General features: G+C 46.5%; 1 protein-coding gene across 1 annotated transcript in view; it reads right to left on the reverse strand.

Moving 5' to 3' along the window:
- HOMER2 (homer scaffold protein 2) overlaps positions 1 to 26,670 on the reverse strand; it is a 132,994-nt gene extending 106,324 nt beyond the window's left edge. Inside the window, exon 1 of the mRNA XM_075897142.2 lies at positions 26,229 to 26,670. Within this exon, the coding sequence (XP_075753257.1) occupies positions 26,229 to 26,317 (89 nt within the window). The 5' untranslated portion in view covers positions 26,318 to 26,670. The remainder of the gene's footprint in view (positions 1 to 26,228) is intronic.
- Positions 26,671 to 27,084: the final 414 nt, after the last annotated feature.

Genomic DNA, 27,084 nt, shown 5'->3' on the forward strand with positions numbered 1-27,084 from the left:
GATCACTTATGCTGTGAAATGGGTATCTGAAAATTTGTTGCTAAGCACTGCAAGATAATATTTACAGTTCACAATAGAAGTATATTATGGGTTACACAGAGTTTCTATATACTTCCTTCAGACAAAGATTGCAATTAAAAACTTAGGGGAAGGAGGTCTGGCAGGAAATGCAAAATGAACGAAACATTTCATTTCAGCTTCTGACTTGAGTGCCCTAATATGAAGTTTGAAATAGAAACTATTTCTCCAAAAGAATCTGAATTTTTCTTCTCTAAAATGTCAGAGAGAAAACTTCCAAGAAATGATCAATTGAAAATACAGTCATGCAAGCATGATGCATTAAGAGGTAAAAACGCTTAACAGGCCCACTCAGCACCGGAGTCATGATGGCATGGAAGAGGAAATGCTAGATCTCAACAAGTTTTTTTTACAACAATCTTTATGAAAGAAGTTAAAGTACCCCAACTCTGAAATAGCTAATGCTAAAAGCTCGGAAAGCTGGATAGTTTCCAAAAGAGGCTTGGGGAAAGCTGAGTATTGTGTTCCAACATCTGGAGAGCCATCAGATGCTATTTGAACAAGACCTTAATTTAGTCTAGACAGGGTTCTTTTGAGAAAAAAAAAAACACAACAACCCTTTTTGAAAGAACCCGTACTCCTGAAAACATGAGGAGTATGGGTCGTTTTGAAAAAGTGTTTTTCCCTGAAAGAACTCTGTCTAGACTGCGGGTTGTTTTTGTTTTTTTCCAAAAAATGGTTTTCGAAAAAGCGCTCACGCAATTATGCAAATGAAGTCCAAGATATGCAAATCCATGCTTCATTTGAATTTTCGATCTGCTTCATTTGCATTCCTCTTTCGAGAGAGGAATGCAGTGTAGACATAGCCTGACACTTTCTCTCCTTTGAACTGAGTTAAACACAGTCTGACATTATTCATTCCCCCAATAACTGCAAGCAATGGTGGTCATATCTTAGAATTCCTGCATTTAGTGTTAACGCTGTTTGTGACCCGCAACAGACAAATTGGTTACAATGGGAAAAACACCATTCTAACAGTTGAATATCTAGCAGCCTAACCAAACTGAGTGGACTGTATTTACATAACCACACCCAGGATTTCTTTATCATTTCAGTTGGCTGTAATGGAAGCATTGATTCAGACCTTGCTTACATATTATAGAAACATCTAACAGCCCCAGTCAGTAAGCAGGGCCTTTCTATGCTAAGTCATGGACAGACATAAAAGTTGGGATTTTGAAGTGAGTTATGCACCCAACTCTCAATGAATTTCAATGGGGTTTGAGCTCTGTTGTATTAATTTACATGGCATAAATAGGCCAAAGAGCCAAAGGTGGCAGCATAAGCCAATCACTGTCCAAAGTTCAACAGTATTAAACATGGCTTGGTAGACAGAAACTTCAGCCAGCTTTGGACCATAACAAAGAAGCAAGAGGAAGACCAAGGAGAGGGTAGGCCCACTGGTCAGTGAAGAGGGAGAAACAGTAACAGGAAATTTGGAAATGACAGAGATGCTCAATGACTTGTTTCCATCTTTACCAAGAAGTCTGTAGGAATGCCTAAAATAATGAATGCTAGTGGAAAGGGGGTAATTTTAGAAGGTAAAATAAAAAAGAACAAGTTAAAAATCACCTAGAAAAGTTAGATGCCTGCAAGTCACCAGGGCTCGATGAAATGCATCCTAGAATACTCAAGGAGCTTATAGAGGAGGTATCTGAGCCTCTAGCTATCAACTTTGGAAAATCATGGGAGACAGGAGAGATTCCAGAGGACTGGAAAAGGGCAAATATAGTTCCCATCTATAGAAAGGGAAATAAGAACAACCCAGGAAATTACAGACCAGTTAGTTTAATTTCTGTGCCAGGGAAGATAATGGAGCAAGTAATTAAGGAAATCATCTGTAAACACTAACAAAGTGGCAAGGTGATAGGGAACAGCCAGCATGGATTTGTAAAGAACAAATCATGTCCTACCAATCTGATAGCTTTCTTTAATAGGATAACGAGTCTTGTGGATAAGGGAGAAGCAGTGGATGTGGTATACCTAGATTTTAGTAAGGCGTTTGATACGGTCTCGCATGATATTCTTATCAATAAACTAGGTAAATACAACTTAGATGGGGATACTGTAAGGTGGGTGTAAACTGGCTAGATAACCGTACTCAGAAAGTAGTTATTAATGGTTCACAATCCTGCTGGAAAGGCATTAACAAATGGGGTTCCGCAGACGTCTGTTTTGGGACCGGCTCTGTTCAATATCTCGATTTAGATATTGGTATAGAAAGTACGCTTATTAAGTTTGCAGATGATACCAAGCTGGGAGGGGTTGCGACTCATCTGGAGGATAGGGTCATAATTCAAAATGACCTGGACAAATTGGAGAAATGGTCTGAGATAAATAGGATGAAGTTTAATAAAGACAAATGCAAAGTGCTCCACTTAGGAAGGAACAATCAGTTTCATACATACAGAATAGGAAGCGACAGTCTGGAAAGGAGTACGGCAGAAAGGGATCTAGGGGTTATAGTGGACCACAAGTTAAATATGAGTCAGCAGTGTGATGCTGTTGCAAAGAAAACAAACATGATTCTGGGATGTATTAACAAGTGCATTATGAGCAAGACACGAGAAGTCATTCTTCCGCTCTACTCTGCGCTGGTTAGGCCTCAATTAGAGTATTGTGTTCAGTTCTGGGCACCGCATTTCAAGAAAGATGTGGAGAAACTGGAGAGAGTCCAGAGAAGAGCAGCAAGAATGATTAAAGGTTTAGAGAACATGACTTATGAGGGAAGGCTGAAGGAATTGGGTTTGTTTAGTTTAGAAAAGAGAAGATTGTGGGGGGACATGATAGCAGTTTTCAGATATCTAAAAGGGTGTCATAAGGAGGTGGGAGAAAACATGTTCATCTTGGCCTCGGGGGCTTAACTGCAGCAAGGGAGGTTTAGGTTGGACATTAGGAAAAAGTTCCTAACTGTCAGGGTAGTCAAACACTGGAATAAATTGCCCAGGGAGGTTGTGGAATCCCCATCTCTGGAGATATTTAAGAGTAGGTTAGATAAATGTCTATCAGGGATGGTCTTGACAGTATTTGGTCCTGCCATGAGGGCAGGGGACTAGACTCGATGACCTCTCGAGGTCCCTTCCAGTCCTAGTATTCTATGATTCTAAACACAGCATTAAAAATCCTTTCAACTTTTTATTAAGCATACAGAGAAGAAAGAAAAGTAATTAAAGCCTTGGAAATTTAATATTTTAAATGAAGCTTTGATTTTAACTGCACCATTTGTTCTTTTTAGCTAGAGAGAGAACTACAGATGCTAATAACTGTCCATGCTGGGGAAAAGAGAAAGTTAGATCTGGAATTGCTGTTGCTAAAGTCTGATTCCATTTCCTGGAAGAGAACACACACACAAAGCATGAAAGAAAATAATAGCGAATATAGAAAATGCAATTTCTGTCTGCTTTTCACTCTCATTTGCAACCTCACAGCTGGAAAAACACAGGAAAAAGCACACTGTCTTATCAGCCACTTGAAGACCTGGCAAACTTCATACCAGCACCGTGCTGTTTAGGCCATTGCTTTTAGCTGCCTGTGTCTGGTCACAGGCTTACAACAGTGTTGCAAAATATAGTCTTGGACAGCTAAACCAGACTCTTTATTAGACCAAAGGGAAAAGGAGAGCTTGGAAAGAGAAGAAATAAGATTGGGGAAGGAAAAGAATGCATGGGGGGGAATGGAAGAAAACAAAGCCTCTCATCCCCAGTGATGTTCGGGATTCAGCCAGAGCTAACAAAGGCAGCATCTGGGTCCCTCTCTCTGGTCAGGACCTCTCTCAGGATTAAGCTGAAGAAGGTCTGGGGTGGGGATGCCAGTAGAATAAACACCTTTGAAACAGCCAGCACACACACACCCTCTCCAACAAAAAAAACAACAACAAATGGTCTGGTAGCACTTTATAGACTAACAAAACATGTAGATGTTTACCAGACCATTTGTTGTTTTTTTCTGTAACATACCAACTCCGCTACCCCCTGAAGCTCCTCTCCAACAAGATCAGCTCAGCATAGCTCCCCATCCCCAACTACAAAGCAACTCTGCAGCCTGAGCCTTTCAACAGCCATTTATAGCATCTAGAGAGATTACACACATAGACAATATTGATCACATTGTATGTCTCCTCACTCTAGAGTGACTCAGTCCCCCAACACACACACACGCACACTGCACTTGCATATTCATGGGCAAACAGCTGCTGTATTTTCAACCTTTTTGATCTATCACCACAAACTACAAAAGTGAGAATGCAGCAGCATCTTTAGCTGGACACAACAATTTTTAACACTAGCTTTCCCAGTGTATTGTGATAATCATGAAAATCTTCAGAGCCACGTAAAAAAACCCTGGAAGATTGAATAATTTTTCTGGCATCTGGTAAATCCATAAAAAATGGCCAGGCTGGTCAAATACAAGCTAGGGGGTAAGCTAATGGAGGAGCTTACTCCCATAGCCAAAATTTCTCCCCAAACACTCTTCCTTTAAGGGAGTGAAGGGCAAAATAGCACATCTCCTTGTCATTTTGTCCATCACTGAAGCATAATTCCAAACACACCAATTTTGAATCAGTGATTTCAGATCTCGTTTCTCTCATTTACCAGGCATGATCTTAACACAATCCTTGAGTTATATCAGTGGGCCTTTTGGATTGGACTAATCCAACCAGTTTCCCTTTTCCCCACCAATTTTTTCTTATAGGCTATTGTGACATTTTATAACATTTGACTCACGCCTTGCAGTTGAATTCACAACCTCGCAACAGAGTACATTTGTAGGCCCATTTATCCCAACAGCCCCTAATTCCTTTAGCCTCCTTTGAAAAATAAAAACAATAAAAAAGTTCCCCTGCAAAAAAGCTTACACTCTTCTATTTTGTCAAACAAATGGCTGAAAGCAATCAGACTTAGACTGGGAGGGATTCAAAAGGGAAGAGAAAGATAAGTTAACAGCAAAACGAGTGAGTTTTGCATGGTAAGCTGTAGGGATGTAATAGTGAAGTTGACTAACTGATTAATCAATAAGCAAATGCTTATAGGTGAATGCTATAGACTACACACATTTCTCCCTGCCCGCACCAGTAAATTTTTTAGCAGATTGGCTAGCAGCCTGACTCAGGCCTGGCTCACACTGGGACTTACTCCCTCTGCAACTCTGCATTTAAAGTGTATTAGTAGCCAGGCGGGCAGGCAGCCTGGCTCATTTCCAGCAGAGGCAGCAGCGCGGGGCATCAGGCAACTGTTCCACGAGGAGAACTGATTTTTAAACTGGCTCCCCTTGCAGATCAGCTCCCACCTGGTACCCTGCACTGCTGCCTCTGATACAGAGACAGCAGCACAGAGTGGCAGGGAGCTCCCTGGCAGTGAGGCCAGATTGTACTGGCTGCTGGCCCCACCCCCGGGACTATAGAATAATCAAGTAACCGATAAGAATTCATGAGGTTAACTGACTATTCAATTAACTGATATTTAACATCCCTACTAAGCAGTAGCCCCTTTTACGCCTGCCTTTATTACCGGACACTGCTTTTCTCTGTTTAAAATCCATTCCCTCTTCTCCATGCCACTGTTTTCCAGCTAACACTCCCAGTCCTGCCAGCTTAAAGCATGAAAGGATAAAATTACCATCAAACCTGCAAATCCTATACACCTACACAGCAGAGCTGGTGCTCTTGTCTGAGTCATCAAAGCAGACCAGCAACAGCAACGTCATCCCCCAACATCTCTTTAAAAAAAATAAAATAAAAAAACACATACACACACACAGAGCACTATCCTTAACTGTGGATTATTGCAAATAGCTTGCTTCCTTTTACTCCTGATTCTAGTGGTCATATTAACTGTACAAAGTAACTCTGAGTGATGCAGTGGGCATAGTGGTCCCTAGTAGTTTCTGTGAGAAGGTCAGAGGTAAATGGAAGGCCCTAGCACAGAAATGGCTCTTCAAAGGAAAAACAGCAGCTCCCGCACCCACAGCTCTTCTCACTGTCCCCTGCCCTGCCTTTTTTGCCTTGTTTGGGCAGGACGTCGCTTGGCGCAACAAGATTTGACACTGTGGCCGACGGAAGCCTGCTTGGGCCACATGCGGCTCTGAAAGGCGGGGAGGGGGAGCACTTTTTTTTTTTTTTTTTGCTCAACAACTTCTTTCCCTCAGCTCTTTGCGCTGTATCCACCACTATTTTGGCTCTTCATCTGTAACAGGTTGGCCACCCCTGCCCTAGCATCACAAATGCTAAGCAGTGTGACATGCCAGCTGGCAGCACTGAAGAGACATTCATTCTACAGAAGCTAGAGGACAGCTAGCGTAAATCATAGAAATATTAGACAAGACCAACTGCATCGTCCAATGTAATCATCGCCAGTTTGCAGAAGCATTACATGTAATCCCTCCTCATGTCTTAGCTAACCCATTCTGAATGATATGCAATGATAGCACTTCAATAACCCTTCTTGGGACTAATAGCCTGCATTCCTCAAGCACGTGTACATCCTAAAAGTCTGATTCCAAAATATAATTCAAACCACATACTGTAGCTGCAGAAAGGACACACATATCTACAAACATGACTGACAATACTCAAGGGTGAAAAACAGTGGGAGATGTGATCATATATTTAGCAGCCTTCATAAAAATTGAAGAACTTCCCACACAGCATGCTTCCTACCAAAAACAAAACACAGCAGCTGTTTCAAAAAATATGTATATTTCATAAATTTAATTTCCTGGCTAAGGCTATTTAGTCGAGGTATTACAATAAATGAGATTATCTGAACATAATATAAAATGATAAAGAAAATCCATAAACAGAGACACTATAATGTCCTCTTATCCTGATTTCTCTCCAAACTAATTGCTGCTCTTTGCCCAACTTTGAAATAGAGAGACTATATTTTGAGAAATTAAAGTGACATTGTCAAAGCTTGACCTAGTTTAAGACTGTTTTGTGCTGAAAGGAGTGCTTTAATATTTTAAATGGCCACTTGCCTTCAGCATTTCTTTCGGGGTTTCATTTTTGCCCAGGGACCCTCTCACTTTCATCCTTTTACACTAGGGGAAGGATTTGAGGGATATTCCGTCTTTTGGAGAATATTTTATTTAGGAGCTACTGTCAGATGACAATCATATTAAAAGTGGTAATTAATTAGCCTGGTAGCTAAAAAACTCAGCTATGATCTCACTCTCAAATTAAATTATTTCTCAATTGCTTTCTTCTCTGTCTTCATTTTTTTCTATGGCTTTATCTACACTAGTGGGAATATTTGCTAAAATCCCCACCAATGCAGCGGAATTAGTGGTATCAGCGGTGGGAGTGTTTTGCTGAAATTCTGTACTGCAGACACTGCCTATGGTTCATTCTACTCTGCCCTCACAGTCCCTCCTCCCCCACTTGCATGTCTGAATAGCATGCACTCACTCCCTTTCATTTTTTTTCTGCTCATTTTATGCTTTTTTATTTCAACATCTTACCCATTTCAGGTTTCTCCATTTAGGGCTTACCTAAACTGAGGGTTTTTACACTGGTGTGGTAACAACAATGTAGCTGCACAATCACAAACTACTAACGTTAGATATGTTGCACTGGTGCAAAGAATAGCCTGCGCTTGAAAGAAGAGTAAACCACACCAGTGCAAGTCAGCTTTCACTTTTGGTGCAGTGGATCTGCATTAGGGAACAGATAAATGCAGCTACCTTCAGGTAATAACATCAGTGCCAAAATCCCAAACGTAGACAAGCCCTTGCTAAGACTTTCCTGCTCTACCGATTATTTTTAAAGCAATTGTAATGCTCCTGAAAGTTGTATAATCCTTGGGTGAAATTCTGGGCCCCAATCAAGACAATGGGATTTTTCTCATTCCCTTCAATGAAGGCAGGATTTTACCCCTAGATATTACAGTTCTCCTTAGGCCTGCAGTTTGTGTAGTTATTTATGTGTGTGCAAAGTGTGTGTAAAATACTCCATATTAGAACAGCAGTAGTTTTAGACCAGGAGTGGGGAGCCCAGACCCACAGAAAAATCTGAGGCAGCAAGAGAGAGGAAGGGGGGAACAGGAGCTGGTGGGAGCAGGCTTAAAAGCCGGTTTTCCGCAAGCAATGGCTGTGCGATGCCACCTGTCCACCATCCCCATCCCTCTCCTCCCCCTCGCGCGCTGCCTCTATCAGAGGCAGCAGATGGGTATAGGGGAGGCTGCTGCAAAACAGTCTCTGACCACAGCGGGCTGAGGCTGCTCCAGCAGCAACCCCCGTCCGCAGGGGTCGCAGCAGGGAGCTGCTCCCAACCCCATGTACAGGGGCTGCTGCCGCCAAGCAGCCTCTGTTCCCAGCAGACAGGGCGAGGCATGCACAGAGGCTGTTCCAGCAGTAGCTCCTGTCTGTGGCCAGTTCTGGCCACCACAAACGGGTTGGTGCTGGAGCAGACTCTGTTCGCGGTAGACAGGGGTGGCCTCAGCAAACAGGGGCTGCTGAACTCAGTGCAACCTGGGACTGAGCAGTCTCAGCTCGTGCTGGTCCAGGACTCTGCGCCTTTGCATTTTAAATACAGGAAGAGCCTGAGCCATAGCGCAGGCGGCTCCTGGAGCCAGCACGAGCTGGGAATACTCAGTCCTAGCTTGAGCCTGCTCCACAAGCTACCCCTGCTGTGGCTTTGCAGAGTAGTCCTTATCAACTAATCATGTAGTCAATGCAATTTGTGTCAACTACACGATTAGCCAGATAACTGCGATTGAACATCCCCAGGCACCCATTCAATCTTTGGAGGACCCAAACTGAGAATGGAATTTAAGAACACACTCACTTCTACTCTTGCACAGATGTGCAGTCTGGAAGGATTACAGCTCCCATGTACCAATAAGGGAAAATATACTCATAGGAGGGTTTTTCTAGGCAGCCACTTTCTTTTTTCCGCGGAATGACATAGTGACGTCATGAATCATTCTGTGTCCTGCAGCACCTCCCTCCACCCTCAGCCATGTGGCCTCCCCGCATCCCCGTGCTCCAGGGAGCCGGGAACCGTGCTCCAGGGAGCCTCCCCCCATCCCATGCTCCAGGGAGCTGTGGCTTCCCCCTTCACCCCTCTCCTGTGCTCGGAGCCGGGGGAAGAACCATGCAGCCTTTGGCTGGACCTAGGGTTGCCAGGTGTCCGATATTGACCCAGACAGTCTGGTATTTTCGCCTCCTGTCCAGTTTTAAAAAAAATCAGAAGATACTGGACACCTAAAATGTCCGGTATTTTCTGATTTTTTTTCCCTGCCAGGAGGTGAAAATACCAGATACCTGGCAACCCTATGACACTCAGCAACCGGGCCCAGCTCCCAGGCCCTTCCCCCCAACCCAGCCCCAGGGCCCCTCCCGGACCTTCCTCCCCCAAACCTCCCCTCCTCTCCACTTACCTGGTTCCGCAGGGGAGCTCTCTTCCCGCACAGAGTAAGAAAACAAGATGGCTGCCGGCAACAAAAACCCCCAAAGGCTTTAAAGGGGACTTGCTTAAAGGGGACATGTTTGTTTTCTTGTATTTTTGTTTTTTGCTTAATAACTGTCTTTTTTTTTTTTTTTGCACTCAACAATTTTGGTATCCCCCCCTTTTTTCCCCTCAACAGTGGGTGTGTGCGTGTTCAGTATTTTTGGTTAAACCATCTGGCAACCATAGATGGGTCTGACCCAATCTTTCAGCGGCCATGGGGAGAGCCAAGCCCAGCGCGGCTTAGGTCCAGTCCCCTCTGGTGGCCAAGGAAGGGAAAGCCAGGGCCAACAAGGCTTGGGCCCGGCCCCTCCCAGCAGCCGGAGGGAGAGAGTTGGGACTGCTGAGGCTGGAGGGAATGGGAAGAGCCAGGGCTGGTGTGGCTTTGGTCCTGCCTGAAGACTGGGAGCGGCGGGGGGCAGAGCCAGGGCTGGCCCAGCCCGATGGCCGGAGGGCGAGCTGGGGCTGCCTACCTCTAGAGAGAAGGAGGTTTGTGAGTGTAGCGAGCAGGAGGCACAGCCCCCTAGTGACTACGCATTAAAGCCGTGGTCCCTAACACGGTGCCCACGGGGCATGCGCATTTCCATGCGCCCACCAGGTGCTCGGGGCTGGCCTGGCCCCGGGCGCGCGGCGCATGGCGGGGGGAGCGCCGGCCACGGACGCGCGGCGCATGGCGGGGGGAGCGCCGGCCCCCAGGGCGCGCGGCTATGGGGGGGCCGCCCCCGGGGTGCAAGTGTCCCCGCCCCCTGGCGCCCGGTGGGCGAACGGCCACGCCCCCTGGCGCCCGACAACCTTGAAAGGTTGGGGACCACTGCATTAAAGAATCAGAAACTCATATTGCTTGCTTCAAGTTGTCTCTGTTACAACGTGTTGTTATTTAGGGGGAGGTTTACTGTGAACATGGACTGATGAGCAGGCAGTGTAACCAAAATTTATTTTCTGTTAGGTGGATAGGAGCCAGAAACAGATGACGCTGTGGAGAAGAGGGGGTGGAAGGCCCGGGGGGGAGGGGGCGGAAGAGACAGGAAATGAGGACAATTTGTAGGGCAAGCCTTGAATTGCTTGTTTGAGAAAAATCTGTGTTTTACTAGCCTCTAGCTGAGAAGAAAAGGGAAAATGGCTCCCTTTTTACCTCAGATTTATGCAGTGTTTCCAGAGATTTGGTGGAACATTTTGGAACTGACAGCACAGATACCCTGACTAGTGAGGGAAAAGAAATACGTGTAATGCCAACGTTATCAACATGTGGATTTTTAGATCAAAAGGATACAAAAGATTGTGGGAGAGCAAAGCGTACACCATGACATGGAGACTGCTTACTACAGGGATGTCTGGGTGGAGAGAGGTGGCCTGCACTGACATCACATTTGTCCACTCTGCAGCGTCTCACCAGGTGACTTGAGATGTTGACATGGTAGTGATTCACTTGGCTGGAAATAATTTGAGCATACATCTCGTACAGATTTGGACTGCATAAGAGATCTGTATCCAGGAACAGAGAGTGTTCTTGGATTTGGCAGCGTATCTAACTGCTACAGCAACAATATGAAAGCTATTAATAAGTGCTGGAAGAACATTAATCAGAGGAGAATTCATTGGAGGGTTCTGGTCTGCCTCACCAGCAATTTTACTGCATGGCATAAAAACAAGGTCTGACACCACTGTTTCTTGGAAGTGGGGTACATCAAAGGATCTTTCTCTCAAACATGAAACCATCAGCATTTTGAAACAGAGAGGCTGTTTGTGATATCTCTCACCCGCCCTGCTACAAACATTACCCTTCAAACATCAGAACGTAAGAATGGCCATACAGGCCAGACCAATGGTCCTTCTAGCCCAGTGTCCTGTCTTCTGAGTGGCCAATGCCAGGTGCTTCAGAGGAAAACATCACAACAGGCAATTAGGGAGCAATCCATCCTCTGCTGTCCATTCTCACCTACTGGCAGTCAGAAGTGAGGAACACCCTGAGTATGGGTTCACATCCCTGACCATCTCTTGACCAATAGCGATTAATGGATCTATCCTCCATGAAGTTATCAAGTTATTTTTTGAACCCAGTTTTTAGTTTTGGCCCTCACAACATCCACTGCAACAAGTTCCATAGATTGACCGTGTGTTGTGAGAAGTAGCATATCCTTTTGTTTACTCTAAACTTGCTGCCTATTAATTTCATTAGGTGACCCCTGGTTTTTGTGTTATGTGAAAGAGTAAACAACACTTCAGGCCCGTACACAGGAATTTGGGGGGGGGGGGTTGCTTTTTTTTGTAAATGTGAACCACAAGGGTGTGAATGCACAGCCTACGGTCCCCCAAGTAAGCAGGGAAATCAGCCCCAGCCTTACCCAGCAAGCCAGAGCATGGGGAAGGGAGGCTCAGTCAGCTTGCCACTCCTGCCTTCCCATGGCCGGACAGAGCATGCTTACTAGTGGGAGCAATGGAGGGGGGGTGCTTTCACGCACACTCCCTCCCCATGTATGAGCCTGCACTTCCTTACTCATTCTCTCCACAGCATTCATGATTTTAGACCACTATCATCTGCCCCCTCCATTGTCTCTTGTCCAAACTCAAAAGTCTCCCTTTTTTTAAAAGCTCTCCTCGTACAGAAGCCATCCCTAATCATTTCTGTATCTTCTATATCTTTTCCATTTCTAATGCATCTTTTGTACAACCCATTCACGCTCTCTCTCTCACACACACACAGGAGTTTGTCCATCACTGCTAAAGGACAAAAAGGAAAGAAAAAAAGGCTGTCTATGCCACTTGCCAATGGAAATTAACTGCATGCCCTTAAGGGTCAATCAGTATTTTAGGTTTTAAGTGTACATACACTAAACAGTGGAAGCAGTAGTTAGGCCTGTTTAGGAAAGGTGTACTGATTGGTGATATGAGGTCATGTGTGGATTACTTGGATGTGTGTGACAGACCCATGATTAGAATATGAGGAGATCTAGGTTTTGCACCATCAGAGGGCTGTGAGCAAAAGCAAGAACTCCATGCATACCTTCAGGATCCAGTATACCTCATTATAATGCAGATTTGTGCACTAGGCACAGAGGTTTTATTACAAAGGGTATTGTCACTAGTGAGCTGGGATACGAGAGTAGTCTAATCACTTATAGTTTCCATGCACTCCAGGAAAAGTGACTGTGGTCGGTGTCAGCTATACTGAATGGTTGAAGCAGTAATTATCTCTGTATGGCAGAGGTGTTTTGGCAAGATCTGCAGATTACTTGGAGATGCATGACAAAGCAATGACTGTGATGTGTGATCTATGTTTTTCATCCTCTCATTGAGTGAGGAAGGGGAAATAGTGCATGAGTAACTTCAGGATCCAGTATGCATCACTTCTACGGAGAAGTGAGCAGGTTACGTTGGTAGCAGGGCATAGGACTTTCATTACAAAGGATATTGTCAGCAGTGAGGTAGAATATGAGAGGACTGTAATGCTTTAATGACAGTTCAGTGAAAGAGTAGGTTGAAATGGTAACCTGTGAGTAGATGTAAGGGAGTTGTTAAAGGCTGTTAAGTGGTTCTTAAATTTCACAAGTTAGTCTTTCTGGGAAGTTAGCTAAGTATGAGAGTGAGCTCCAGGATCTTTGACCCTCCTGAACTTTTCAGTTCACACTGGCTTTTGGCATATGTACTATCTGCATATTGCTTAAGGAGGGTAGAAGGAAGATGGTGTGGGAAACCTTCTCTCCCTCCCCTTCTTTTTTATCCTTTAGTGCAGTGTTTCCCAATTGGTGCTCTGGGGAAACCTGGGGTTCCGCGGAGCAAAACTAGGGGTTCTGCGAGGAGCCAGCACTCCCCTGACCCCTCTGAAAAAGAAAGCCAGCCAGCCAGCTAGCGAGCGAGCAGAGGCATGGGCAGCGAGTTGTGTGGGCTCGTGGTACCCATGCTCCAGAAATATTTGGAGCTGGAGCGGGTCCCATCCCTGTGCGTCTCTCCCCCATCCCCGTCCCCATCCTGGTCCCGTCCGTGCCGTGCGTAACCTTTTCTGAGCTCCCCCTTGCTGGCTGCTACTGCCCTGTGCAGCGCGCTCAAATCAGCGGGTGGGGAGACGCCCGGACGTGACATAACGTCACGGCCCAGGATTTTAAATCTGCTGGGCGCTGTGTTGCACCGCATGGCTGAGTTGCTGGTTCGGAGTCCGGGGACAGAGCACAGACTCTGGCCCCGCAAAGTGGAAGGCAGAAGGTACGGGAGAGGGAGGGTAGGGGCTTGTGCAGAGGGGAAGGGCTGGGTGAGGAAGGTGCTTGTGCAGAGGCGGAGGGGACGGGGAAGGCACCAAAGGGACAGAGGTGGAGGAGAGACAAATGGCAGGGGACCAAGTGCAGACAATGAGGAAAAAGGCAGGAGGGGAGGTGTCAATGGGAGGGGGAGAGGGTAAGGGTATTGGGGACTAGAGGGAGGAGGGGGAGGTGCTGGGAGAAGGCTTGAAAGAAGGGGTGGGCATGAGGAAGGCCGGGATGGAGCAAGTCATGTGAGAGGGCACAGGGGCATGAGGGGAATGGGGGCAGAGGGTGGTGAGGGATGGGCATCAGGGAAAAAGGGGGCAAAGGGAACAGGGGAAGTGAGGGAAGGGGGAGGCACCAGGAGGGTGCAGGGGTAAGAGAAGGTGCAGGTGCCAAGGGATTCTGGGGGTGAAGCAGAAGGGCAGACACCTGCAGGGGAGGGACCAGCACCAGAGGAGAGACGCAGGGCAGGTTTATAGAGGGAGGTGTTAGAGGGGATGAGGAGGAGTAGCTCACATGATCAGAGTGGGGCTACTGGAGGAGTGGGCACAAGGAGGAAAGGGCTGGTGGAGGGGGGTAGGTTGCAGGAGGGCTGAGGACAGTGAGAAGGGCAGGAGTCAGGACAGCAGAGGATGGTGAGGAGTGGGGGGGGGGGGCAGCAGGCACCAGGGGAGCTGACATGGCAGCAGAGGGAGAAGGTAGAGGTTTAAAAATATTTATTAATAACTTGGGCGGCACATCCAAACAAGCCACATTAACTTAGTACTGGTGCACAACACAAAATTCATTTTGCTCATGGGAGGAAACTCTTAGGCTATGTATACACTGGTTGTTTCTTGCTCAAGAACATCTTGTGCAAGAGTTCTTGTGCAAGAACACATCCACACTGCCATGTGCGAGCTGTGCTTTTGCACAAGAGCATCTATGGCAGTGTGGACGCTCTCTTGCCCGAGAAAGTGCCAATGGCCATTTTATCCATAGGGCTTTCTTGCTCAAGAAATTCATGTTGCCTGTCTACACTGGCCTCTTGTGCAAGAATAGTTGCGCAAAAGGGCTTAATCCTGAGCAGGAGCATCGTAGTTCTTGCGCAAGAAGCCCTGATTTCTTACATTAGAACATCAGTGTTCTTGCGCAAGAACACACGGCCAGTTTAGACAGGCAGCAAATTTTGGCTCAAGAGCGGCCGCTTTGGCGCAAGATCGTGCCAGTGGAGAGACAGCCTGGTTCAGCAGTTTTGGGGGCTTGGAGGAGGTGCAGGGAAACAGGGCTCAGCTGTGCTGTGGGGGAGGCATGCATGGAACCAGTGCAGGGCTCAGCTGGGCTGAGGTGGATGGGGGAGGGCATACAGAACAGACGGGCAGCTCAGCTGGGCTGTGAGAGGCTGCAGGGAACTGGTGCTGCACTCCCTTGGATTGTAGGGGATGGTTTTGGGGAAGGTGCAGGGAACCAGTAGGGGTGGGCAGCTCAGTTGGGTTGCAGGGGATAGAGGTGCAAAGAAGCCTAGTGGGGAAGAGGGGGAAACCAGGAGCCCTGAAATGACCTCCCCTGGTCCAAAAATTCCTCATCTGGGACCAGTCAGATCCAGAGGGTGCCAGATCAAGGAGGTCCAACTCCTACTCAAGTCCGCTTCTTGCACCTTACCCCCAATCTGCTCCTGCTCCCTCCCCCTGGCCAGACACCCTACATCCAGCCTGCTTCTGGCACCCTACCACCACCCAGACCTTGACCCCTTCCACCCCCCACCTCCTTCCCAGATCCTGCACCCCCATCCCTATCCCACTCCTTGGCAGCCCTGCCATCCACCCTAGCACCACCCTGGCCCCAGCACCTTGCCTCACACCCCAGGACTCAGCACCACCCTGGCTCTGGCCCCAGCACTCTGCCATCCACTCTAGCACCCAGCAGCACCCTGTTCCTTGTCCCAGCACCCTGCCAGTTACCCTAGTGCCCAGCAGGACCATGTCCCTGACCACAGCACCCTGCCACCTGCCTGCCCTTGCACCTTGCCCCAGCACCCTGCAACCTGAGCCAGCATCCTTCCACCCAGCAGCCCCAGCCCCAGCTCCAGCACCCACTAGCACTCTGTCCCCTACCCCTACCAGCGCATTTGGGACTACATTAGTGAGGCTTAGGCGTTTTTGGAGGAGTTTTTTTTGTTTTTCGCATCTCACTTGTGTGGCCCCAACTGACTTTTCTGTGGGTCAGTGACCTTTGACTCAAAACAGGTTCCTCACCGCTCTCATAAATAAAGACAATGCTAAAACCTTTTGAATCATAGAATCATAGAATAATAGGACTGGAAGGGACCTCGAGAGGTCATCGAGTCCAGCCCCCCGCCCTCAAGGCAGGACCAAGCTCCGTCTACACCATCCCTGACGGATGTCTATCTAACCTGTTCTTAAATATCTCCAGAGAGGGAGATTCCACCACCTCCATTGGCAATTTATTCCAATATTTGACCACCCTGACAGTTAGGAATTTTTTCCTAATGTCCAATCTAAACCTCCCCTGCTGCACTTTAAGCCCATTACTCCTTGTCCTGTCCTCAGAAACCAAGAGGAACAAATTTTCGCCTTCCTCCTTGTGACACCCTTTTAGATATTTGAAAACCGCTATCATGTCCCCCCTTAATCTTCTTTTTTCCAAACTAAACAAGCCCAGTTCATGAAGCCTGGCTTCATAGGTCATGTTCTCTAGACCTATGAATTTGACATAATATTATGAGTTTGACATAATATTTTACTTTAAAAATGAAGCCCCCAATTGGGACCAAACCCCCATTTCACTGCAGCATCATAACACTCCTGCACCACCTGACCCCAAATCTGAGCCTATCATACACTGGAACCCCCTGTCCTGAGCCTCTTACATCCCCAAACTCCTGCATCCCACATCCTCAGTCTTCTGCCACAACACTCCTGCACGATCCACACATCACAAATCTGTGTCCTGATCCCATCATACTCACAGCCTCCTTGCCCTGAGTCCCTCACATATCCAGCCCAAACTCCTGCACCCTCACATCCACAAGCCCTGGCTTGCTCAGCACCCCAACCTTCCACCTGAGTTCAACACTCCCCAGCCAACAGCCCCTTCTCCTGCATCCAAATTCCCTCCCAGAGCTTGTACTTCTCACCTCTTTCCACATCCAAATCCCTCATTCCCACCCCACACCTCACTCTTACTAGGTTGAGACAGGTATAAGGGCTGGGGATAGCCAGTGATGGAGAGGAGGGGAACAGAGCAGATGCGGCCTCATGGAAGGGAGTTGGAGGGGGGTCTCGGGGAAAGAATATGATTTTCATGAATTGGTGGGTCCCTTTCTCCCCCCCCCCCCTTTTTTTTGCTTGACAAACCTAGGGGTTCCTTGAAATTCTGAAAAGCTGAAAAGGGTTCCTCGGCCAAATAAAATTGGGAAACACTGCTTTAGTGGTGTTAGATGGAATTACGTGGGCAAGAAGTGTTTTGTAAAAGGCGATAAAGAGCTTGTACATTTCAACAATTGTAGGATTGGCAGAATGAAGGGGTGTGTGTGTGAGAGAGAGAGAGAGAACAGGGCATAACGGGGCATTGCTTGAAAAAGGGCAGAATTATAAGGTTGCCTGGGCAATCTTCACTGCATTGCATAGTTTTCAGAAGACTGAGTTTTGCTCAGCTCAGCATTCCATAAAGGAATAGCGTGCCACACCAAGCAACTCTAAACTGTGAGGCTGTGTCTACACTGGCGCGATCTTGTGCCAAAGCAGCCACTTTCGCGCAAAAACATGCTGCCTGTCTACACTGGCGGGGAGTTCTTGCGCAAGAACACTGACGTTCTAATGTGTGAAATCAGTGCTTCTTGCGCAAGAACTATGATGCTCCCGCTCAGAAATAATCTCTCTTGCGCAACTGTTCTTGTGCAAGAGGCCAGTGTAGACAGGCAACATGAATTTCTTGCGCAAGAAAGCCCGATGCCTAAAATGGCCATCGGAGCTTTCTTGCGCAAGAGAGCGTCTACACTGGCACGGATGCTCTTGCGCAAAAGCACATCTCTTGCGCAAAGGCACATGCCAGTGTAGACGCTCTCTTCTGCAAATACTTTAAAGCAAGAACTCTTGCGTTAAAGAGTATTTACACAAGATAATGCCAATGTAGACATAGCCCTAGGTCCCTTTTTTTGGGGGGGGGGGGGCAATGAATTCTATATAGTATGGCAGAGCTCCGGTCATACCCCTGGGTCCTGCGCTGCCTGGCGGATTTTTGGTATGCCTCAGGCTCATGGTGACCCTTCTACTCTGCTTCTTGCTTCTCTCAGAGGCAAGAGTTCGCCTCTTAGGGTATGTCTAGACTACAGGGTTTTGTTGACAGAAGTTTTGTCAACAGATACTGTCGACAAAGCTTCTGTCGACAAAGAGCATCTAGACTACATCCAGTTCTGTCGACAAAGCAAGCCACTTTGTCAACATAACAGTGTGGACGCAAAGGACAATGTAGATGCAATAATGCCTTCTATCGACAGAACTCTGTCAACAAAAGGCGTTATTCCTTGTAGAATGAGGTTTACAGACGTCGACAAAACTGCTGAGTTTTGTCTACATTATGTCGACATAACTCAAAGGCAGTGTGGACGCAGGTATAGTTTTGTCGACAAAAGTCCACTTTTGTGGACAAAACCCTGTAGTCTAGACACACCCTTAATGAGTCAATTTCATCATAGGCAAGTCACTAGTTAAAAGGGGAAAATCCTTCTATGAACCAAAAAGTCCCCTTTCTCTGGTGGCAGCCCACTGGTTATAAGGGGAACCTGGCCCTACTCATTTACTCCGTCTTCTGGCCCTGGGCCCTAGGTAGCAGCCTTTAGTGGGGCTTTTGCCCTTATCCCCACTTCTCCAAATGCTCCCCTTGTACTCTCTTCCAGGCATCTAGGAGAAAACCTCTCCTGCTTGCAATCTCTGGTTTGTCTTCACTCTGCACTTCCTCCTCGTCAGTCCATCCCTCTTCTCCTTTCCCCTGCCTTACCTGAGGGGGAAGCCTTTTATGGTGGACCAGCAGGCCCTAACTGGCTTCAGTGTCTAATTAGCCTGCTCCTGCAGGCCAGCTCTTAATGAGTCCCAGGTGCCCACTTGTCTAAATTGCTAAGAGTAGTCTCTGGTAGCCTACTCAGTGAACAGGAACCCACTCATCCAACATAACTCCACTAAACTCCTGCAGCCCTACTGCCTCTGGTCTGCCACAATAGATTCTTATCTGAAGCTCATCACTGAAGCATCTGAGCACTTTTTCTCAGCTACTAATGTCTTGGGAAGAAGTTGAACTGTATCCTAACTTCATATGCCCTGGTGACTATACCACTTGCCCCGTATCTGTCTGCCTCCACTTGCTTTAGGTTTTTTCCTCCTCTTCTTTCTTCTCCCCTTCCATGTGTTAGTTTTTTTCCTTTAATCGGCTAAAGAACAATTTAGAGGAAAGATGTAAGAGCATATTGCTTGCAGAGGGGGAAAATGCAGATCAGTGTTCTTAAATGTCATCACATAATGAAAAAAATACAACAGGGCCAAATTGTACCCTCTTTCAGATGTAACAGAAGAGGGAGAAATGTAAAAAACTAGATGAGGTTTGCTTCTTGGAGTTTCCAGCTAGCTATCCTCTGAAGTGGAAGAGGGCTTTTGAGGAGCAGGAAAAGGGCTAGAGGGTGCCAGGTCACAATATCACACAGCAGGGATTTTCAGGGAACCAGAATTTACATTAAGTTCCACTGATGGTAGGCCAAAGGAGATATGAGGAAATAACTAATTTCTGGAATGGCTAGACAACCATAAAACAATTGTTTCAGGTTGACCCAAAACAAAACAACAACAAAAATCAAAGCATTTGGTAATTAAGAATCAAAAATAGTTTGCGGTTAAATAAAACATTTTATTTAGACTGAGGATTTTTATGCATTACATTTTAATACAACTGAAGGAAATTTCAAATGAAAAGTTTTCTTAAATTTAAAATGTCAAACAGTTTCATTTCAAAATGTAGAAACAAAAAGCTTTGATTTTTTTTCTAAGGTTTTTTTTTAAGTACTTTTTCCTGACCAAAACAATTTAGTGAAATTGACACAAAAAAAATCACAAAATGTTTTGGTTGACCCAAATCTGTATATTTTATGCACAAAAAACTGGCTGAAAATTTTCATGCAGCTCTATACTCAACCCCCTTAATCCTCTGACTTCTCCATCAGTCATGGCAGTATGGCACACCCTGCTAGCCAAACATCCCGGGCCTTCTCTCAGATGGGTGAAGACATGGAGTCCACATTAATAGAGATTCAAATGCATTACTCCGACACAGATATCTGCTTGAATATCAGTGGAGTTTGGGGAGGAGTGAACTTTGGAGAATAGCTCCTCCCCGCATAAATGCAACCTGACCTTCACTCACCTGACTAATCTCAGACCATAGAATTTCAGCAAAGGGACTTCCACGAGGTTCCAGAGACTGGAGGAAGAAAAAAGGGCTGCCATTCTTGCTTCCTGCTTTATCCTATGCAAAATCCAGCCCATCAGTCTGCAGAAGCAGGTTTAACAAGTGGCCCTATATTAACTAAACTATATTAATTCATCATTTATTTTGTACTAGTACATTTACCTGGCATTCCTTGGGTCATTAAGGAGGGCCTCAGGGAAGGAGCTGAAGGGGGTGCAGGAGTCAGGGCAGGGGCTCAGGACTCACAGTTCGGGGGGCAAGGAGGGGCTTATTGCAGGGAGTGGTGTGTGCAGGAGGCTGGCTGATCCCTGGGGCAGGCCAGAGCAAGGGGGGCCATGCTGCCCAGCTACTGGCTCCCCAGGGTAATAAGGGCCATGCTGCCCACCCGCCAGCCCACCAACAGAGGAACCTTACCTATGTATGGCAGTCAGCCACTTCCAGAGCCCCAATCCCAGTCACCCATTCTTTTACCAGTGTGCCTGCCCCCCTGTGATCATTCTGGAGTATAACTGTTCCTGCTAGCAGACCTCTCCCTTCGTGTTTTATGAGAAACAATCATATTCCAGGCAAATCCCATTGTCCTGGCACAACCAAACCCTGACCTTGCTTTAAATTACAAGAAGAACAAGCTTCATACCAAATTTGGTGGTCCTAGCTCTTACCATTTAGGAGGAGTTCTTGAACAGACTCACAAATAGGCAGGCACACAAACTCTCACAAATATATAGCAGATATAAATGTTTTGTATTTAATTCGTATGGTGTTTTCTTGCAGTATGTTTTAGTATTTGGGTGATCAGTTTTCATTTTGATATAAATGCTGTATTTAAAAGGGCTTTAAACTTTTGTTTTATATTGAAAATAGGTGTTGAGTTGAATTTTAATCGAACAAATCTGAACAGGCCATATTCAGTCACAAAGAACTGATGTACAACTAATCCAAACTGGGTACCTGCCACTTCCCTAATAACAAGCAACATTTTGTAACTTAGGGATACGGAAAATTAAAGGAAACTGCTATTGTACTGCAGAAATTAAAATGGTAAAAAGAGTCTAAGATCACAGAAAGGCAAAAATGTGGCCTAATCCCTTTTAAAATAATGTGAATAACTAAAATGGTGTCATCTTTACCAGAGAATGTTAGCTTTTGTTATTAAAAATGGACATCATATTGAAACAGGTATTCTTCATTAGATTATTAGCAGATATAGCTCACAAATCTGAGCAACAAATGAGCTAGCCACTTTATTTGTTTTGTTAGTTTTCTTTGCTAAGGTATGAAAAGATAACTCAAGAATTTAGATTTTTTTTAAAAAAGGTCTTGGAAATTGGAAGCCTGATATACAATGTTTTTGGAAAGTTTATTGGTCTGAATATTGAAATAATAGTATCTCAGCTGTAGGATTTCAACTACTTGGAATTTGGCTTGTGGAAAAGAGAACATTTTTTCTCCAAAGCAAGCAACTTCAGGGCTAGACCCAAAGCCCAAAGAAAGCAACAAGACTTGACTTTGCACTGACTTCTCTGGACCTTGGAGTCAAGCTTTCTTTATTTAGGGGACATTTTATACAATAGCATTCTCATGACTAGTTGAATATACATGTTCAGTAATTTTGTTTAAGAATTTGAAAAAAATCTTGCTATATAGTAAACTGAATTAATCACCACATGCTTCTTTAGATCTCTCACTTCACAGGAGATTTACACTAATGAGCTAAATAACAAGTTTTGCACAGTTCAGGTAGCTGTCAGTTTTCATACTTCTGTAGTGCTACTCAATGCCAAACCCAGGGACAGTATCTATTAGTAATGGCCAGCCACACAAAAACTATGTTAAATGTTATGAGCCAAATTCTTCCCATGCTTTACACATAAGGAACCAAGGTGGAGGACACAGCTGGGGAGATAGGTTAGCACCTACACAATTAAAATACAACGGGGAGGGGAGCAATGTGTGTTTCTGCCTCTCTCTTCCCTATGTTTTGGCCCCCCACAATATTTCACAGAGGTGAGAGTAGGACCCAGAGGAAGGATTGGAGTGGCTGATGGCGGAATGTGATATCAGGCTGGCAGGAAAGGAGGCAGCCGTAGCAACTCTCCACTATTAACCTTCCAGCCACTCTGGCAAGACACTGGATCAGAGGTGGAACAGAAGCACATGCACCAGCCACCAGGTCAGTGGACAAGGCACAGCACCTGGGCAGAGAGGAAGCACAGAGCAGTGGGCAACAGCAACCAAAAAACTGCTATAGAAGCAGCAGCAGAAACTACCAGGATGCCCCTTCCCAGCCAGCTTCCTCCTAGGGATGTAATAGAGTAGTCAATTAACTGATTAGGCATTTAAAGCATATTAGGAGCCAGGCGGCCAAGCATCCAGGTTCAGTTCCGGCTCGTACCAGGTCCGGGAAGCTTAGCCCTCCTCCCGCTCCCCACCACAGGGGTAGCTGCCAAACTACACTGCTGCCTCTGACTGGAGCTAGTTTTTAAACTAGGTCCTGCCTGGTACCCTACATCAATACAGAGGCAGCAGCACAGAGTGGCAGGAAGCTCCTCGGGAGTGGGGCCGGAGAGCATTGTCTGCTGGCCCCACCATGGGGACTACAGAATAGTCAAGTAACCAATAAGAATTCTTGAAGTTAATCGATTATTCAGTTAACTGATATTTAACATCCCTAGTTCCTCCACTCCCAAGTTCCGTCAAGTCTCAATAACTCTCTTAATTCTCCTCTCCCACATTCACAGAAAGCCTCCACTTGCTGTATGGAACCTCCACACAATCCGGAGGTCCTGTGTAAAATCTGCCAAGTTACTGGATCTAGCTGGAACAAGTAGTGTTCTAAGCACTCAAAGTTTGTTCTGGCACCACAGACAGAACTGAATAGAGTTCTCAAGCCAGACTATCACCCTGATAAACAGCAAGGAAATACATTTTTCCAATACAAAATTGCAAAGTATGTCTCAAAGCATTGTACAAAAATGGATAAGCATTAATATGTCAATTTTCCATATAGAGAAACTGAGACACAAAGCTGCTAAGTGATTTGCTCAAGGTCACCCAATATGCCAGTGTCAGAACTGGGAATAAAATCAAAGTGTCTTCACTCCCAAGTCTGTGTTTATGTCACAAGACCTGTATTTCCCAGAATGTGAGTTGTGATACACAAGACCATCCCACTTTGAGCAACAAAACCTTATCCTCAAATCTGAGAGGCCAGATGCCAAGTTGCAATGCCCAGAGGACAGAGCTGAGCTCAGCCAGCCCTTCAGGACAAGTGTCACTGCAGAGTGAATGCAAGGTGAGCTCAGTTTGCAATCCCGCACTCTCATGAGCCTTCCAGAACTTGGGGACAGCACTCCATTCCAACCCAAACCAAAGGGCGCTGCACCATTTACAAGTTTGGGAACCACTGCATTATGCCACAGCTGCCTTGGCATTATTTGTAACATGGTTCAACCCTGTCTACACTACAGAAGTAAACTGAAGTTTAACTGTGCCAGTCCCTACTAAGAGATAACTATATCCGAGACCATGGGTTTTGATAATATAGAAGGAATCCTCAGTCCATAAACACCATGAAAATGTAAAATTCGGGGCATGAGTCATTTCTCAATTATACTATTAGAAGTTATTTCAGATTTACTTCTGACTTGCAGTGGTATAAGATTGGGTAGAGAATAAGGCAAACCACTGAAGACACCTTGTATTTATATAGGCTTGCCTACAGCAAAATATCCCAGGTAAGATTACGCACAAATAATACAAAAAGAACTCCGCAAGTGGATCAGCAAACTTCAAATAATCCTTTGGAATTTATAATAAGGGTGGAGAGGGTTGGAATATGACTTCCCCCAACCAGAGTAGTTTTTTTAAAGACAGGTTTTTTAAATCTAACTTCTACTCAAGATCTCATCTCAGAATAGCTAAAATATTCTGCTAAAGTTAGTTAACAAGGATGACATTGAAAAAATATTGTTTGGTCACCCATTCAACTCACATAAACAGGACAGCTCCTCAGACACATTTTTTAATCCATCTCTACACTGAATGAGACAGCATTGCTTTTCAAATTATAAACCTAAGGTTCAGAATGTGAATTGATGCAAGATGCTATCTTGTTTTTATATTAATGTTTATTTAATGAAGAAACTGATGAACCTATGGTGTGGCATGCTGGTTAATATCTACTTTATCACCCTATACCCCAAACCCTGCCCCCACACTTTCTTTCCAAAAGTTCTCTGCATCAAATTCCGTCACATTGACTGCATTTTTAATTTGATCATGTTTATAGTATTTACCTCTAGCATAACTGTTGCAAATTATGCCACTTCAGTGACACTAATACAGTCTATACTGGGAGCTTGCAGAGTTACAAAATGGCATCAGAAATTAAAGAATGATTTCCCCATCATAGAGGGGTGAAAAGAGGAAAAATGAAAGAGAACATACAGCACACACACAGCAAATTATGTTGTGTGTGAGTTTTGGAATCTCCCAATAATATCACCTTCCAGTCCTGTTAAGAAGATTAGAAGTCTGCATAGTTCACACTGAAAATAAATGCTTTTCTAAATGAAAATTATTCTTGATAGCTAAAGTTTTGGTTTACAGTTTCCCTAAACCACAGTATTTACCTTCTATCCTCCTGTTCAAGTTACAAGATATGAAAACAAAAATTACTACTAGTTTGTTTGTTTTTTGAAATAGCAAACTAAGTTGTCCAGTGGATGTTCTCAGACCAAAACCTTGTGCATTTAAACAGAGAAAACTTTCAATAAACAATTATCTAAATAGAACACCCAATAATGTTTGGATACGTTAATTGTGTACTTTCTGACTCAGTGCTTTGTCTAAATGACAAAAGCCTCTGCTTTGAAGTGAGTTTAGCTATATGAACATATTACTCATTTCAAGATCAGAATCTTTCACATTGTATCTCAAGCACTTGTTCAGTCATTTTAGCCATTTAAATTATACCCTGGTGTTTATCTGCTACAGTGACACAACACTCTTCCAGTTTTATTCTACAGCAAAGTTAAAGTCTTCACATTGGCTTCTTTTCTTAAATGTATGCTTATTTTGGTTATCCACATTATTTGTATGAGATCCTATTTTATCACTTACAGCATGAAAATCAATTACAACTTTAAAACGTTAAATTGAATAATCATACTTTACACATGTGAGGATCTCAAACCACTTCATGAAAGTGTTTTAATGAACAAGAAGGCTTTAAAATAAGAGTCTTAAAAACATAACAAATGACATCAGATCCGGAGTCGCATCCTGGGATCAACACAGCACCAGCCACATTGCAGACACCTGTTTAATTGGGAACTCGAACACAAAGATCTCGAGAACATTAACAAATACAACAAACAAGGAACCCAAAAGAACCCATGATCCAAGCCAAGTCTTGGAGCTAGTGAAAACGCCCCCGGACCCAATTAAATCCACCAGGCAGCCGACAGCCAGAAATGAATCTCTGCTGCGCTACTTCAACCACAACTACCAAGCCCCAAAGGCAGAGCGCACAAAGTACTCGGGACCCGCTCGGGCTCCAGCCAGCCCCAAGCCCTCTCCCACGGTTCAGCTGGCTCCGGCGTTTCTCTGGCTGCGCCTTTCCCCGCCCTCGCAGCTGGCGCCCGAGCGCCTGCCCCCAGCTCCACGCTCCTCTGGAAGCGCCGCGGGTGCGAACAGCACTGTCCGTGGCAGAGCCGGGCTCTGTCCCTGGCGAGCCCCGTGCTGTGCAGTGACTCAGCCCCCCTGAGGGAGGCGAGCTCGGAGCAGCGCTGCCCCAGGTTAGCCGAGCAGGGGAGCTGGGAGCCAGCCACGGGCGCCTGACACTGACCCACGCGGTACAGCGCTCGGCCGCGCCCCGGGCTGAAGTTCACCCCCAACAGCGGGTGGCGGGACACACACACACCCCCCAGGGAGAGCGGCAGGTGAGGGCAGCCCGTGCGCCCGCGGGGCGAAGCGGGAGGCAGCGGCCGCGGCGGGCTCCCGGGGACACTCACCCCATGTCTCGGCACTTGTCCCCGGCGGCGCCCGCGGGGTTCTCGCCTCTGTCCCCGGCGGGCGCGGGGCGAGTCCCAACTTCACACATGCGGCCGCCGGCTGCCCGCGCGCTCAGCTCCTGCGCATCCCGGGCCGGCCCCGGCGGCGGCTGCAGCGAGTCTCCCGAGAGCCGGGCGTGCGGCGGCGGCTTCTCCCTGTGCCTGCTCGGCAGCGGCAGCAGCCGTCCTGCTCCTCCTCCTCCCCTTACATAACCTCCTCTCCCGGCGGCGGGGGCAGCGACCAGCCTCCCGCCGACACTGCGCCGGGAGCCGGGGGGTTCGCCGGGAAGCTCCCTCGCACCGCGAAGCCGGGGGCGGAGGCGAGTCCCCACCTGGTTGGCGCAGCCGCCTCCCACCACAGGCGGGGCGGCGGGCAGAGCCACACGCTGCTGGCCATGCTCCCCCTGCAGCGGCTGGCCGGGGCGCCCTCCCCAGGAGGCAGCGCCCCCTGCCGCCACATAAGGTCCTGCCCTGAGCGCTCACCCTACGTGCTTTGCGCTAGGAGGGCTTGGATCAAAGGAACCTGGAGCCAATCCCGTCCAGAGCCTCGCTTTGCGGAGGGACCGCAGCACTGGCCCCAGCATCCCAAGACTCAGAGAGAGAGAGATCTACTCAGCAGCCTGACACCCCAGCTCCGCCATATGAGCCAACTTCTGATCTCTGCGCCCAGGATTTGGGGGTCGGGGAGAATCAAGCCCCCAACAATGCCACCTGGCACCACTCTCCCTTGGATCCCAGGTTGTACATCCCAGCGTTTGGGAAGATCCCTTCTGGATTTGAACGTTTTGGCCTTTGCACAGATGGTACCACTGGACAA

Source organism: Pelodiscus sinensis, chromosome 14 (genome assembly GCF_052426305.1).
Source record: "Pelodiscus sinensis isolate ZL-2025 chromosome 14, ASM5242630v1, whole genome shotgun sequence".
In the NCBI taxonomy this organism is placed as follows: domain Eukaryota; kingdom Metazoa; phylum Chordata; order Testudines; family Trionychidae; genus Pelodiscus; species Pelodiscus sinensis.